Below are 13629 nucleotides of genomic sequence, written 5' to 3'. Positions count from 1 at the left end.
ATTTTTTAAAGCTATGTAGGCTTGTTTAAAAAGTAAAAATGAGTTAAAATTGCAGAAACATACATGCTTCTTTAAGGTTGTTGAATATATGAGCAGATGCGTAGAAGAAACTTAAGGTCCCATGATCTCTCTTCTAGACTTTAATCTTTCGGTAATGCTAATAACATAATTCTAAAATTTGATTCAATTTTAACTGATGAACAAACAAGTTATGTACACATCATACGACTTTTATTGATTAAAAATAAAAATTATTGATAGGAAGAAAATTCACATGCCCATATACTTTACTTAATATGTTGTCGTTGTAACATTTAGGCTGCAGGTGCACCAATTTGCCAAGTTATTGCACTAATTTTAGCATTTTATAAGTTGTGGACCAATTCGCAGCCACCTGTCAAGTTATTGTACTAAATTACCATTTTACAAGTTGTTAGACCATTTTTCATCCACCTAACAAGTTATTGTACTAGACTGAGCATTTTAGAAGTTGTTGAATCAATCTGCACCCAGCTGACAAGTTGTTGGGTCTTCTACATGAATTTGAAGCATTCAAATTTTGTGTATTCCATCCATCCTTGCTTCCTTAAATTGTTTTAAAATCTTTTCGACGCTGCTAGCGCCCGGATACCCGATGGGAACTTTCCAGCTCTATTGCAACATTGAAACAAAATATCTGAAACATCGCAAATGTATAATTGGAATAATGAAAAAATATACGAAAAATAGCTCAATGTAAGTATCCTATTCCACGGGAAAAATTCCCACCAAAACATCAGGAATATTCCCACCGAAACATCAGGACATATTTCATGCAACATGTTCAAGAAAATCACCGTATAATTGGTTAAGCTTGAGTTCGTATGAGTGAAACACTGAAACAAATACTACAACATGAAAAATCAACAGATGAAACTTCAAAAACCAAATGTTGCAACATTGATGAATCTCAAAAAATGAATCACGCAACATTACATGATGCATTCATATGGAACACTTGCACACATCTATAGCACCTGCAACATCCAAAAAATTTACCTATTGCAACACGACTGTCGAGGAGAAGAGTGTTCGGCCATCTAGAAACAAACTTCTCCTCTGCTCCTTCTATGGCCGTTGGTGAGCACGAAGCAAGGGTGACGGGAGAGCATTACAGGATGGAGCAAAAAGTAGGAGCTTCATCTTCTCCTCCAACGAGGAGGATGCTGCTGCCGCCTTCGCATCGACGTAATCCGCTATGGGCTGCTTTGGGATGGGACATCGCAAGGGAGGTGAACAAGTGTGACACATGCATTAGTTGAGAGTACCGCCGGTGGTGGTGAGATGGTGTAGCGTGGGGAAAAAAGCATGTGCCTACAACGGTGGGGAGGTGACGCGAGAGTGTCGGTGGCAAGATCAGATGTGGAAGTAGGAGAGAAGAGAACACGTGCAAGCGGAGAAGCCGAGAAAAATATCGAGCGAATGGATAAAGAAATAGATGTGTGGTGTTGGAATGGACGTGTGATATTACGCTGGGTGAAAGGTGTGTCTGATATTTTACCTTCCATCAGACGCCTTGACAGGAGCATTGTCGAAATCTTTTTCACTTTATATTTGAAAGTATGAAAGGAGTATGTATTTCGAAACATTTCTATCTAGAATCTAAATATTCCACTGGCACCACGACAACCGAGTCGATTTCGAGAATCCAAAAATTGACAAGCCCTAGCTTGAAGCCCATGACTTTCAGCCTTTCGCTCTCCTGACCCTGAATCTCCGACGCCACCTGTAATCAAAATCAATCACAAACCAAACCCAGTCACAGTGCACACCGCGTCACCGCGCACCCCGTCCTACTACTAGGAATCCCTCTCTCCCCCCTCTATATCCCCTTCCTCCGAATGGAAGCGGCGCCCCACCCGCGGCAGCAACACCGGCGGCGCCGGCACGCCTAAATGCGTCGCCCCCTCGCCGCCGCCGCCGTCCTCCGCCTCCGCCTCCTCTCCTCCTCCTCCACCACCCCGGCCCGCCTCCTCTCCCCCTCTGCTTTCCTCCTCTCCCGCCGCGACGACGACGACGGCCGCGAGGGCCCCTCCTCTTCGCCGCCCCCGCTGCCCCCGCCTGCTGCCTCGTCGTTCTCGCCCCGCCCGCTCCTCACCTCCGCCTCCGGCGCCGCGGGCCTCCTCGGCCTCCGCGGCGGTTTGTGGCGGCGGGCGCTCCCTCCCGCGGCGTCGCGGCCCCATGGCGCCGTCGACGACGCGCCTCCCGTCCGGCTCACCATCTCCCGCAGTAAGAAAGGGCGGACTTTTTCCGCCCCCCTCTGTTTGGTTTCCTCTTTGCCTCTCCTTTGTGATTATTTTGGTTCTTACCGTGTGCTTCTTGCTGCTTTGGTGCAGGTTATTCTCTGCGTGTGGCCAAGGGCAAGAAGAAGGCACATTTTGACGATGAGCACAGGTTATCCCCATTTCTTGGTTTCCTTTCTGAACATTGCGTGCCTATTCCACCACCAACGCGTTGCTAACAGATTTACTATGCTTTATGTTTTGGCCATCCCTCTTTGATGTTCTTCATGTCATATGTGAAATATAGTTAGGGGACTTGTATACAAACCCTAGGGGGATGGAAAGGTGTTCCAAAATGATCTTGCACACAATGTCAGAAAATTAGGAGAAGATTAGAGAAAATGTGCTTCTGTGATGTGATGGTAGAAATGCTATTGCCTCTATGCTGCATTAGGAGATAGAATTATTCCGATTAGCAAATGAGGAACACTGTAATGTAGGGACTAGGAAGTGTGAGGCTTGAGATGATCCAAGCTTTAGAGGAAAGGATCGTTTACTTTATCCATTTTGTAGACTACTAGTTGTTTGCAGATCAGGCATGGAAAAAAGGTCCACTTTGAATTATTTATGAATTAATGTGAGGTTTAAGTCAAAATCATGATGCTTCCCGATAAACATTTATTGCATACAACACTTTTATTCTTTCGTACCGCAATAAATAAAAGCAATTGCAAAGGATATCCAACATTGCATTTTTAGCAGAATGTCATTGTTACAACTTTGTTTGGATGATCCATAAGGCTATTTGCTGATGTTCATTTTGTTTGGTTCATTTGCTAATGGAATGTGACCTCAGCCATCGAGCGGTTAATACGGCACTGTGGTGTAACTTCCTCGTCTTCTCCCTAAAGTTTGGTGTGTGGATTACGACTTCAAGTCATGTTATGCTAGCTGAGCTAGTGCATTCTGTTGCAGACTTCGCTAACCAGGTATGCTTATTCTTTGCAATGACAGTTGATGTTTATACATTTCCTGTCTATTTCATGACCAGGATCAATGAACCTGTGACCTTACTGTTTATCTAATTTCAGGCTCTTCTTGCATATGGTTTGAGCAGCTCAAGACGTGCTCCAGATGCTCTACACCCGTATGTGTCATCAATTATTTTGGATTATGGGCTTCGCCAGAAAATAAATGGAATTTTCTTTACTCTACTTTCTTTGTTTGATAAATTCATTCCCTCCCTTCTCATGGAAGAGAACCACTCCTTTCCTTTGAAGTAAAATATCATGGATTCAGGGTTAGGAAAAAGCTTGTTTTTAGTTATCATTCCAATTTCATACTAGTCGTTATACAACCAATGATGAGATTACATTTGGTACACCACAAGCTGCAATGATGCCTTGTGTTTTGACAGATGTTAATCCAAACTTTCTCTTTTTGCAGCTATGGTTATTCAAAGGAAAGATTTGTATGGTCCCTAATTTCTGCTGTTGGAATATTTTGCTTGGGTTCAGGTGCTACCATTGTGCACGGAGTTCAAAACTTATGGAGTTCTCAGGTACGATAGGAAATTGTGATTTGAGTTGCTGGAACTTTATATACAACATTCCATTTTATTGTCAAATATTACTACTCAAGCATGATGGTCATATCCTTATACTTTTGATCGACAGCCCCCGGAGAACATTCACTGGGCTGCACTAGTGATTGGTGGTTCCTTCCTAATTGAAGGTGCTGCTCGCTTGCTGCTACTTCTCTCATCCCTCCCTCCCTCCCTCCCCCCCCCCCCCCCTCTCTCTCTGGTTTACCTATACTTATTGTGAAATCCTCTCTCTCTCTCTCTCTCTCTGTGGTTTATTCTAGCTATACTTATTGAGAAATCCTGTCTTCTGTTAGGTGCTTCACTTCTTGTTGCTATAAAGGCTGTTAGGAAAGGTGCAGAAGCAGAAGGAATGAGTATCTGGGATTACATCTGGCGTGGTCATGATCCAACTTCTGTTGCTGTTATGACCGAAGTGAGCAATTTTACTACCTAACATTTTTCTCCCATTTAGTTCAATCACTGCATCATACTGATTTTCATTTGTGCCATTTGTAATGGTTACTTTAGTCTCTGGTTTCTTTTTCATTTATCATTCATCCCCTGTTACTTCCTGCCTTGATTTCATTCCCAGTTTCTCATATCCAATATTGTCCTATAGGATGGTGCTGCTGTTACAGGCCTTGCTATTGCTGCAGCATCTTTGGTGGCTGTTCAAACGACAGGAAATGCTATGTATGATCCAATTGGCTCAATCATAGTCGGCAATTTACTGGGAATGGTATGCTATGTTTTGTTGCTTCATAATTCATACTTCTTTCACTTATGTGGCTCATAGTTTGTTTTATAGATGACTGATTGATGTAAATCCAAAATCGATTACTTTTGTCTGTGCTTGTATGCTAAACTACTTGGCGTGTCAGTCTCATAACCTGATCAAACGCAAAGCAAATTTAGTAGTATTTCTGATGTTTTAGCAGTGACGCAAAAAACTTGTCAAAGTTAGAGAAGCTTGACCTAGGACAAAACTAAAACGACTTGCATTTTAGGACAAGGGCCCAGGGGAGCATGATGTAAAGCTAGGATAACAAGCACAACTCCTGTAAAAAATTGCAAAATTACTGTTTTTTTAAGAAAGATCATTTTCTTCATTTTAATGGAACTAAAAGTAGAAATGGTTTAGTAATGAAATCGAACTGTAGCCAAATGTTTTTAATTCTGGTCAAGACTGAAACAAGAGCATCTTTCCGCAAAGTCCAACAAGACTTGTCCAATGGCAGCTACCTCTATATGCTTTTCATTCTGGCAAGTGTTTGGACCTCTGAATGTCTGTTAATGATTTGGTTCTCTATTTTTTATGATTTTCTGTACTTGTTGGAAAGCAGTGGTTCAATAGCTCTGTTCTCTTTGCAGGTTGCTATTTTTCTCATTCAGAGGAACAGACATGCTTTAATTGGCCGGGCTATTGATGATCACGACATGCAGCGTGTCCTTGAATTTCTTAAGTCTGATCCGGTGAGCTTTTGCGTCGTAATTTCGGAACTGCTTAGAAGCAAATTCGTGAAGCTGATTTCATATTTTCTTGCAGGTTGTAGATGCTCTTTATGATTGCAAAAGTGAGGTGATTGGACCTGGATTTTTTAGATTCAAGGCTGAAATTGGTAAAAGCCCTTATGTTCTGGCATTTCTCCATCTCTAAAGCAGTTACTTCATTGTCATCACTTTCAGTTAGTATGTGTGATGGCAATTGAAACTTTTACATATTTCTAATGCTGGGATGGCTCCTTTTTGGATTTGATCTGAGTTAGACTAATTTTACTAGTAATCAGAGTGCAGTACTTTGAAAGAGTAGGAAACCAATGAGTCACGCTTAGTGATTAGTGTGTTTCGTGATAAGGTGGTGAACTTATCTGGTATGCCGTAACCTGTGACAATATTCTGCATGATTTTGATGTTACTACTGCAGTACTGCTGGCAGATGGTGCCTGCCGTGATCTATACTGCCACCCCAAGCCCATTTAATTTTTTAATGAGATGGACAATTTGACTACCCTTTGGGGGTAATCGATGTTATTGAACACTTCAGATAGTTAATCCTTTTCTTCTATTTGCTTAAGTGAATTTGGATTTGTAATCAATCAAGTTGATTTGGTCTATATGTAAAGAGTTGTCATACCTTTCACTAATGGTTCTAGTATTGAAGGTGTTTAGTTTAGAGACATGCTGCAGCCAACTAATCTCTTGACTTGAATTTGCATTTTGCTAAACACTTTAGGTTAGAGATGTCTACAATTGGCATGGGCAGCTCCCATCATAGTTTTCCCACTGGGCCTGGCTTTTCTGAATGCATGTTTGTTGGGGCTGGCACTGGTATAGCTTATGGGGTTGCGGTTGGGTGATAGCGCTTCATTTTCATCAGCATCCCTACCTAGGTTACTTATTGCTAATTATTATCTTTTATTGAATGGTCTTATGACCCTGCTACGCTTCGTTTCCCAGTTCAATACCTGTTCCTTTTTGCTTTAGGAAAAGACCTTTTGATATTTATTGCTGTTTCTTTGGTCTAATCATCTCACAGATTTCAATGGAGTTGTTCTGGTGCAAAATTATTTGGAGAGGACTGGCCGTGGAACATGGGCCAAACAGGTACCTTTGCCCCCTTGAAAATACTGTGTCTGCAGGATGTGCTTTTTTGTAGTCGTATTCTTCTGTCAGTAATTTAGTGAATTATCGCTATTTTTTCTTTTTGTTTAAATTTTAGTTGATTTTTTCCCCTGTTACTATTTCAGCTGTCAGTTTATTGATGTTTGGTTGCTTTGTCACATGCTATTCTTGCACTTATCATGACATCATGATTGCTCTAATACTTCCTGTTGCTAATTAGAAACAATAGGAAATATAAATAAAAGTCATTTTTAATAAAAGAATGGGGAAACAGTTGCGTGCACTTAGCATATATATTGTCTCGATATTCTGGGAAAGAACAATGTCAAGAAGTCAAGAAGTAGAATGTGTCAAGTTTCATCATGTCACAGTTACCGGGCATGTGAGCTGTGGTCTTGTACCCTTGTTTTACTATACCTTTCAAAAGAACTCTTAAGACTATTCCAAGTTTCCAACACATCAGGCAACTAAGAACCACCTTTTTGTTTTATGCCTGCCGTTTCTCATAATAATATAGATAATGCTTATTTACTCAGACTTTTTATTATTTGCCTTGTACAGTTCCGGGAAGCTGCAATGTCCAAGGATGATACGGAGTTACTCCGGGTCATGGCTAACTATGGTATGTGAAATATATGTTCCTCTATAGACAGATCCACCCTTGCTACCTTGGTCTGAAACCATACTGCTTCTACAGGTGAGGATGTAGTGGAAGCTCTGGGATATGAGGTGGATCGTCTGGAATCAGAGATCCAGAAGCTTGTTCCTGGTATCAAACATGTTGACATCGAAGCACACAACCCAGAAGGGCTTTCTCTTAGAGCAGAAGTTTTGTAGATTACCTGCGTACACCGCATTAATTAATCACACTTGCTGATCACTGCCAGTTTGATTTGTTTCTGACGGCATTTGATATGTTTGCCCCTTTGTTGCTTTTCCATCGTGGTCAATATAAGAATCAGATGGCTATTATTTGTAACAGAGAAGGGGAAAAAAATACCAGCCTTTTTACTCTGACCCTGTTTGGCCAATTTTGGGATCTAGGGCATGGTTTTTGGAGTGATTGCTTCCCCTAAATACTGCAGCAAATTGGTCTGACTTGTGTTTACTCTGGTGGCAAATTGTAGCAAGATTTGCTGATGATTTATTGATTTTAGAGTGCTGTTTGACCAAGCAGCCTGTGTGGCCAGAAAACAGGAACCGTTCAATAGAAATCACTGTGAAAATATACTGTGTTATATGTTGAACTTCTGCGGCCTGATTGATGTATGCTGACAAAAAATAACTATAGCACCAGCCAGACTGGATGCCGCGTCATCCATATACGGGCAATTCATGTATAGTAGTTACAATTCTTTGAATAACACGCCAAACTCCGTGGGGGATAGACTTCCAATGAACTGTAACTGAAGCTATATCCAAATTATGCAGGCATTTTGAAGAAAATGAAACACAGCTCATAAACAAAGCTCAACCAAAGCAAACAGGACCACGGCGGCAACTGAAGGCGAAAGGCCAACTGCGATCCTATAGCTTGACCACACAAACTCAAACGAGTGTGTACTGAGTACTGGGAAGGTAACAATGCAAAAAAAAAAGTATACACATTCCATTAATTGTCCAAAATCTCAGGAAGAAACTAGATAACAGGAGCATTTTCCTATATGGACTGACACATTTTGTTCAGGCACCACCACATTGAACACAGATGTGTACCTCTCCTAAATATTTTCTGTAGTTCTATGCGTATGCGCAGTACTCTTTCAAGAGATCGCCGAAGAGAGATCCTTCAGTTTCCATGAGCTTCATAGGTTTGTCATACTCCACTACTTTACCTGGAGAAGTAAGTTAACTCATCAGTATATCAGTATGAAGTCTCGTACTGCAAACTACCCTAATACAGATTTGGTTTTATTTTTTTCATAAGACGGAACAATTGAACAGGAAAAAATATAAAACCTAAGTTAAGAACAGTTGAGCATTATTCATGGTGTGCAAAGTAAAGCATTGTAAAAGTTCTCTAAAGTTAATAGGAATAACTGATGCAGAAAAGGCTGAAGTGCTATTGAACTTTTCGGACAGCCAGATACTACTGAGTGCAAGTCATTTTGCCTGCCTGAAACGTCAAAGAATTCCATCTGGTACATCTTCCAATGCTGAACCGTTGGTCCATGAGTATAGTACCATCACTATGTGCTCTAATAAGATGCTGAGAAGAGAACCTTACCATCACTGATTGCAAGTACCATACTGCAGTTCATAACTGTCGGTATACGATGCGCAACAGTGATTACAGTGCAGTCTTTGAATTCTGTCCGGATGATTTTCTGAAGGATAGCATCGGTTGCATTGTCTATAGAGGCTGTGGCCTCATCGAGAACTAAGATACGGCATCTTCTCAAAAGTATTCGTCCTAGACAGATGAGCTGCCTCTGTCCCATGCTCCAATTTGATCCGTCTTCAACAACTGTACAGCAAGATCTTAGTCAACCACTTTTGTGCGGCGCAGAGATAAATCCCATATTTTGAAACAGATAAAAGGCAATTGTGCCATTGAAAACATTTTCATAATGTTAAGGTTGAAAAGAAACCAAGGTATAGACAGATGGAGCAAGGCCTACTTACCCGGTGAATCCAATCCCTGTACCTTCTCCTGGACAGAGTCAAGAAGTTGGCATTTGTGAAGAACCTGCACCAGATTAGTAACTTACCAATTTATTGGTTCCTTTTTAGTTTGATTGATTGAAGATGTGTACCATAAAAATGGTCGAGAGGCTTTGTTACATCTGACGAGCTCCTAAATCAGTTCAGTCATCTCATTTGATAATGTTCTGATTCTTTTCTTCTGAAATTGTTAAGCATTATCTCATTGCTTCATGGTAATCTGAACTAATATGAACACTACAATTGCCATATCTTCTCATTGTTCCAACAATTGAAAAATTAAAAATAAAAAGCATAAATCTGAACACTGAATAACAAAGGAACAGCTCATGTAGGAGTATATATTATAAAACATCTTACCTCCCATATTTCTTCATCCGTGAATTTCCCAATAGGGTCAAGATTGTACCTTATGGTGCCCTGAAAAAGTGTCAGATCTTGTGGAATGATACCTAAACGTGATCGCAGGTCATATAAGCCTATTGTGGTGATGTCTATGGAGTCTACCGATATTTTCCCTTCAGCTGGCTCAACAAGACGAAACAATGCACCAATTAAAGTTGTCTTGCCACTTCCTGTCCGGCCAACAATACCAATTTTATCTCCACCTTCGAAGGTGCAAGTGATTCCATGTAGCACAAAGGGAGCATCTTGCCTATACCTAATCTGTTTAATAAAAACCAGTCACACAATTTCGTTAGAATTCATAATTTCCATTCAAGTGATACATGTAAAAAGTTTATTTTGATATCCTTTAAATCTCTAAGATCCACCCTGCCAACTTGGGGCCAGTCTTGTGCCGGTTGATGTTCTTCAACAACTTCGGCTGCTTCACTTTTTATCTCCATGAACTGGTTCACCCTTTCCACGGAGATAATTTGATTTGCAAGGCTGCATTGGTTTTGAATGGAGAAAACAATGGACACATTTAAGGATAGAGCATATGACAATGCCATTCCTACAAAACCTGTGCAAAGTATGAACAAGAATAATCATTGTTTCTTACGGAATTTGAGTGCTCATAACTTGAATAATATCAAATGTATATATGCTTTTTTTTCTTCCACTAATCAAGCCATGCATTCATCTTGGTTTTGCCATTTTGCATTCATTGGACTCAAATGCTAACGAATCAAATCAGAGCGAATAACATTCCCCTTAAGGAAACAGGCATTGCCGACATAATACTGCCATCAAAATTGCATTATCATTATAAAAACGCCAAGTCACAAACATTTATATGCATAATATACAACAATCACCGACAATCACCGGATATTGTGTCCGTCAGCCTAAAAAAGGTATAGAAAGATCATTACTTTCATGGCTTGATTTCAGGAGCCTACGAAGACATACATAGGATATTCTTTAAAGTGCATCTAACAATTTATTGGAAATCAGATGCAAGAATCAATGGTGATAGAGGTTGCAGGCTATTTTTAACTTATGTCCAATATTTGCATCGTTTTGGCAATACTAGCAACTACTAAGAATTGCTCACCGGGGCTAAATGTTCCAGGAGGAAGAAGAGCCATGGCAAAGACACAAAATGAAACAATAACAACACTCATGGTTTCCAGCCGTAGAATCAGCCATTCAGTTGTTGCAAAATTATGAAAGTACACGCTAGCATTCTTGTCAACAAGCTCTAAATATTTAGCAAGGAAACAATCTTCTTCCTTAAAGGCCCGAATTGTTGTAGCCCCTAAAATCGCTTCACCTAAGTGATTAGCTAGAGTGGACTTGTTAGTGCCACTGATCCGCATCAATTCCTTAGCTGAGGCTGAATAGTACCGCTGCATGACCAAGCATAACAGATTCCAGTCAACTGGAGCTGTGAGTAGAAGAGACAAGAGAGCTGACTTCTCAGCCCATGGCCGTGGTGTCAAACACGTCCATAAAAAAACAGGGACCGGTTAACAGCCTTAACCTTCTATTTTTTTTGCATGAAAAGTTTTCAGGTTTTAAATTTTGTCCAAATTTATTCAAAAAAATGTTGTCCAAAGTTTCACAAAAGATCAACATTTAACTAAATATTAAAATTTGCTCCAAATAGGAAAATCCTTGCCATTACAATTGATGAGTAGCCCAATAAAATTGAGTCCAGCCAACAGAGTCGTACAAAATTACCTGCAATCTGGTTGCCAAAACTATCATTGGCACTGCAATAAATAGAATTTTCCATGTAACAACGGCCAAGACCCCCAGATTGCTATATGCGTTTAAGCTGGCACTAATGCTAAACATGAAGGTGAATGGAACACCAAGGTCAATAATACTTAAATCTGAAGAAACCTGCGTGAGAAAAGACATCAGGTTAAAACATTGATAAAAAATCCCCAATTCTAGAAGGAATCTTGATTTTATTGTGTTTTCCACTATCTGATCTTTTAAAGGATTATTACCCGGCTAAGTACCCTTCCAAGAGGGGTAGAGTCGTAGAAGGATACTGGTGCACGGCACAATGAAACAAGTAATTGGGAAAATAAGGATCTTGATGTCTGGACCCCAAGAACAACAATAAATAAGGATCTTGATAGTAGGAAGAACGTCATACAAACTCCAATAACAATGTACACCAAAATCAACTTCAGTGTATTAACACTAGGATTCTGGACATTTGCTGCCATCCATGAATTCTGTGATATTTGCCCAGCTAGGAGAACTATGTAGGAAATAGCACAAAGAGAGACATTCAAGAAGCCTTTGTTCTGGCGCAGGTAGAGCATATAAGGTTTGAGGCCTGTATCCCTAATTTCTCTTTCCTCTTTTTTAATCAACTGGTCTGCTGGTGATGGCTTCACAGACTCTAAACATAAGCTTCCATGAGTATCATTTTTCTCCTTAGTCGATATTTCCTTTGCTTTTTGTGGTAACTTTTTGTTGGGATCTGAAACACCAATAGTATTTTGTGAGCATTTACAAGCTTCTGAAATTCTTGACAAGACACCACTAGACTTGATAAGGTGCTGATCAGATAATCTCCCCATTTGACATTAACTACAAAAGACTCTATTTTATCAACAAATGGAACATATAATAAATAGAAAACCATGTGATTAGGGTGACATGTAAAACACAAACCAGGATGGAATCAAATACGGGTAGAAAATCCACTTGGTGGGTCACCAAAAGAACAGTCTTGTCTGATAGAGCACCCATAACATATTCCTGTGCAACAAGAATTTTTTTGAAAATCAATCAATGCTCAGGTAATGATATTGCGTCTCACAATTGTTACATCGTTCTTACGTTGAAGAGACTTGTTGCTGTATGGGCATCAACAGCACTGAAAGGGTTGTCAAGCAGATAGATGTCTGCATTTTGGTATAACACACGAGCAAGCTGAATAAGTTGCTTCTGACCACCGCTAAGAGTTACCCCTTTCTCACCAATTTGAGTATGATCCCCATAAGGGAACATTTCAAGGTCCTTGACTAAGCAGCACCTTGAAAGCGTTTCTTGGTATCTTTGCTTGTCCATTGGACATACAAAGAGAATATTATTTTCCACACTTCCTGTTTGGATCCATGCATTTTGAGAAACATATGCAATTTTCCCACAAACATTCTGAATGATTTGATGACGATTAATCAGTAGAATTTAAATTTTTACCAAAAAGCAGTTAATTAGCATAATTTTTGTTGGTGAGGATTTAGGTTATACTGATTAATTGTCATCAAATCATTCAGATTCAAGTTTTTCTTGGTGAGGAATTAATTAACATAATCATATCATAAATTTCGTATTGCTCAACTTTTCGGTAGTAAACTCTATAACTGCAATTGAGGGACAGAGTTTGCAAAGATTATAATTTTTTTCAATCAGCTGATGCATTGGGAACTTAACCAAAGTAGCATTTTCTTGCATGACGTGAGATACTTCAAAATCTCACAAACTACCGCTGCAAGATTTTCTGTTCCGTAAATATGAAGGTAATAGAAAAGCATACCATGCCTTCTGTTTTGAGGACCTCTCCTAGTACTGCAGCCAAAAGTGTTGTCTTCCCCGACCCCACCTCGCCACAGATTCCAACCTTCGCTCCATTTTTTACCACCAAATTTATATTCTTCAAAGTTGATTTAAAGGGGTTCTCATCCCATGAAAAACTGCCAGAGTTTATCACTATTGGAAACTCGCCTACACAATGTTTGTTTCTTACCTGTCCACTCAGCTCAGGTGCATCAAGAAACTTTGCAATCCTACTGAAAGCAACCTTAGCTTGTATTACAACTCCAATAACATCTGGTATCTGCCTAATTGGATCTTGCACAAGGCTCAGAGTTGCAACAAAGGTGAAGACATTGCTAGCATCTAGAGGAATCTTCAAAAGGTAGCATGTGAGGAAGGTCGATGCGAACAACTGAAGAGTAAGAAATGAATGCGGCGCATACGGTCAGGGAAACTGACCAGAACCGAACAAATGCCACTCCAAGGAACCATGGCCCGACGCCGAAAGCAAAGCCGGTAAGGATCAGGCTGAACCCTTGAAGTAAT

The 13629-nt window shown here is 40.1% G+C and overlaps 2 protein-coding genes across 2 annotated transcripts; one reads left to right on the top strand and one right to left on the bottom strand.

Annotated features, from left to right (window-relative positions):
* The first annotated feature begins 1859 nt into the window (after positions 1-1859).
* On the top strand, positions 1860-7485 carry LOC117864232 (metal tolerance protein C4). Its single transcript, XM_034748262.2, has 13 exons — positions 1860-2268; positions 2376-2433; positions 3118-3250; positions 3353-3408; positions 3708-3822; positions 3938-3995; positions 4161-4279; positions 4466-4585; positions 5218-5319; positions 5393-5465; positions 6383-6450; positions 7030-7090; positions 7166-7485. Exons 1-13 carry the CDS (start codon positions 1935-1937, stop codon positions 7303-7305), a joined length of 1437 nt encoding a protein of 478 aa, XP_034604153.1. The 5' UTR covers positions 1860-1934; the 3' UTR covers positions 7306-7485.
* Positions 7486-7840: 355 nt separating this feature from the next.
* Positions 7841-12035, bottom strand: LOC117864606 (ABC transporter C family member 10; the record flags this gene model as incomplete). The annotated part of the gene is made up of 8 exons (XM_034748734.2): positions 7841-8303; positions 8696-8935; positions 9094-9157; positions 9493-9798; positions 9861-10099; positions 10634-10928; positions 11263-11427; positions 11538-12035. Coding segments are annotated over 8 exons (1902 nt in total), but the record flags the coding sequence as incomplete, so codon positions are not given.
* Between the last annotated feature and the right edge of the window lie 1594 nt (positions 12036-13629).

Source organism: Setaria viridis, chromosome 7 (genome assembly GCF_005286985.2).
Source record: "Setaria viridis chromosome 7, Setaria_viridis_v4.0, whole genome shotgun sequence".
Classification (NCBI taxonomy): Eukaryota; Viridiplantae; Streptophyta; class Magnoliopsida; order Poales; family Poaceae; genus Setaria; species Setaria viridis.
The sequence above is the reverse complement of the archived record's forward strand: the minus strand, read 5'-3'. Positions and strand labels throughout refer to the sequence as shown.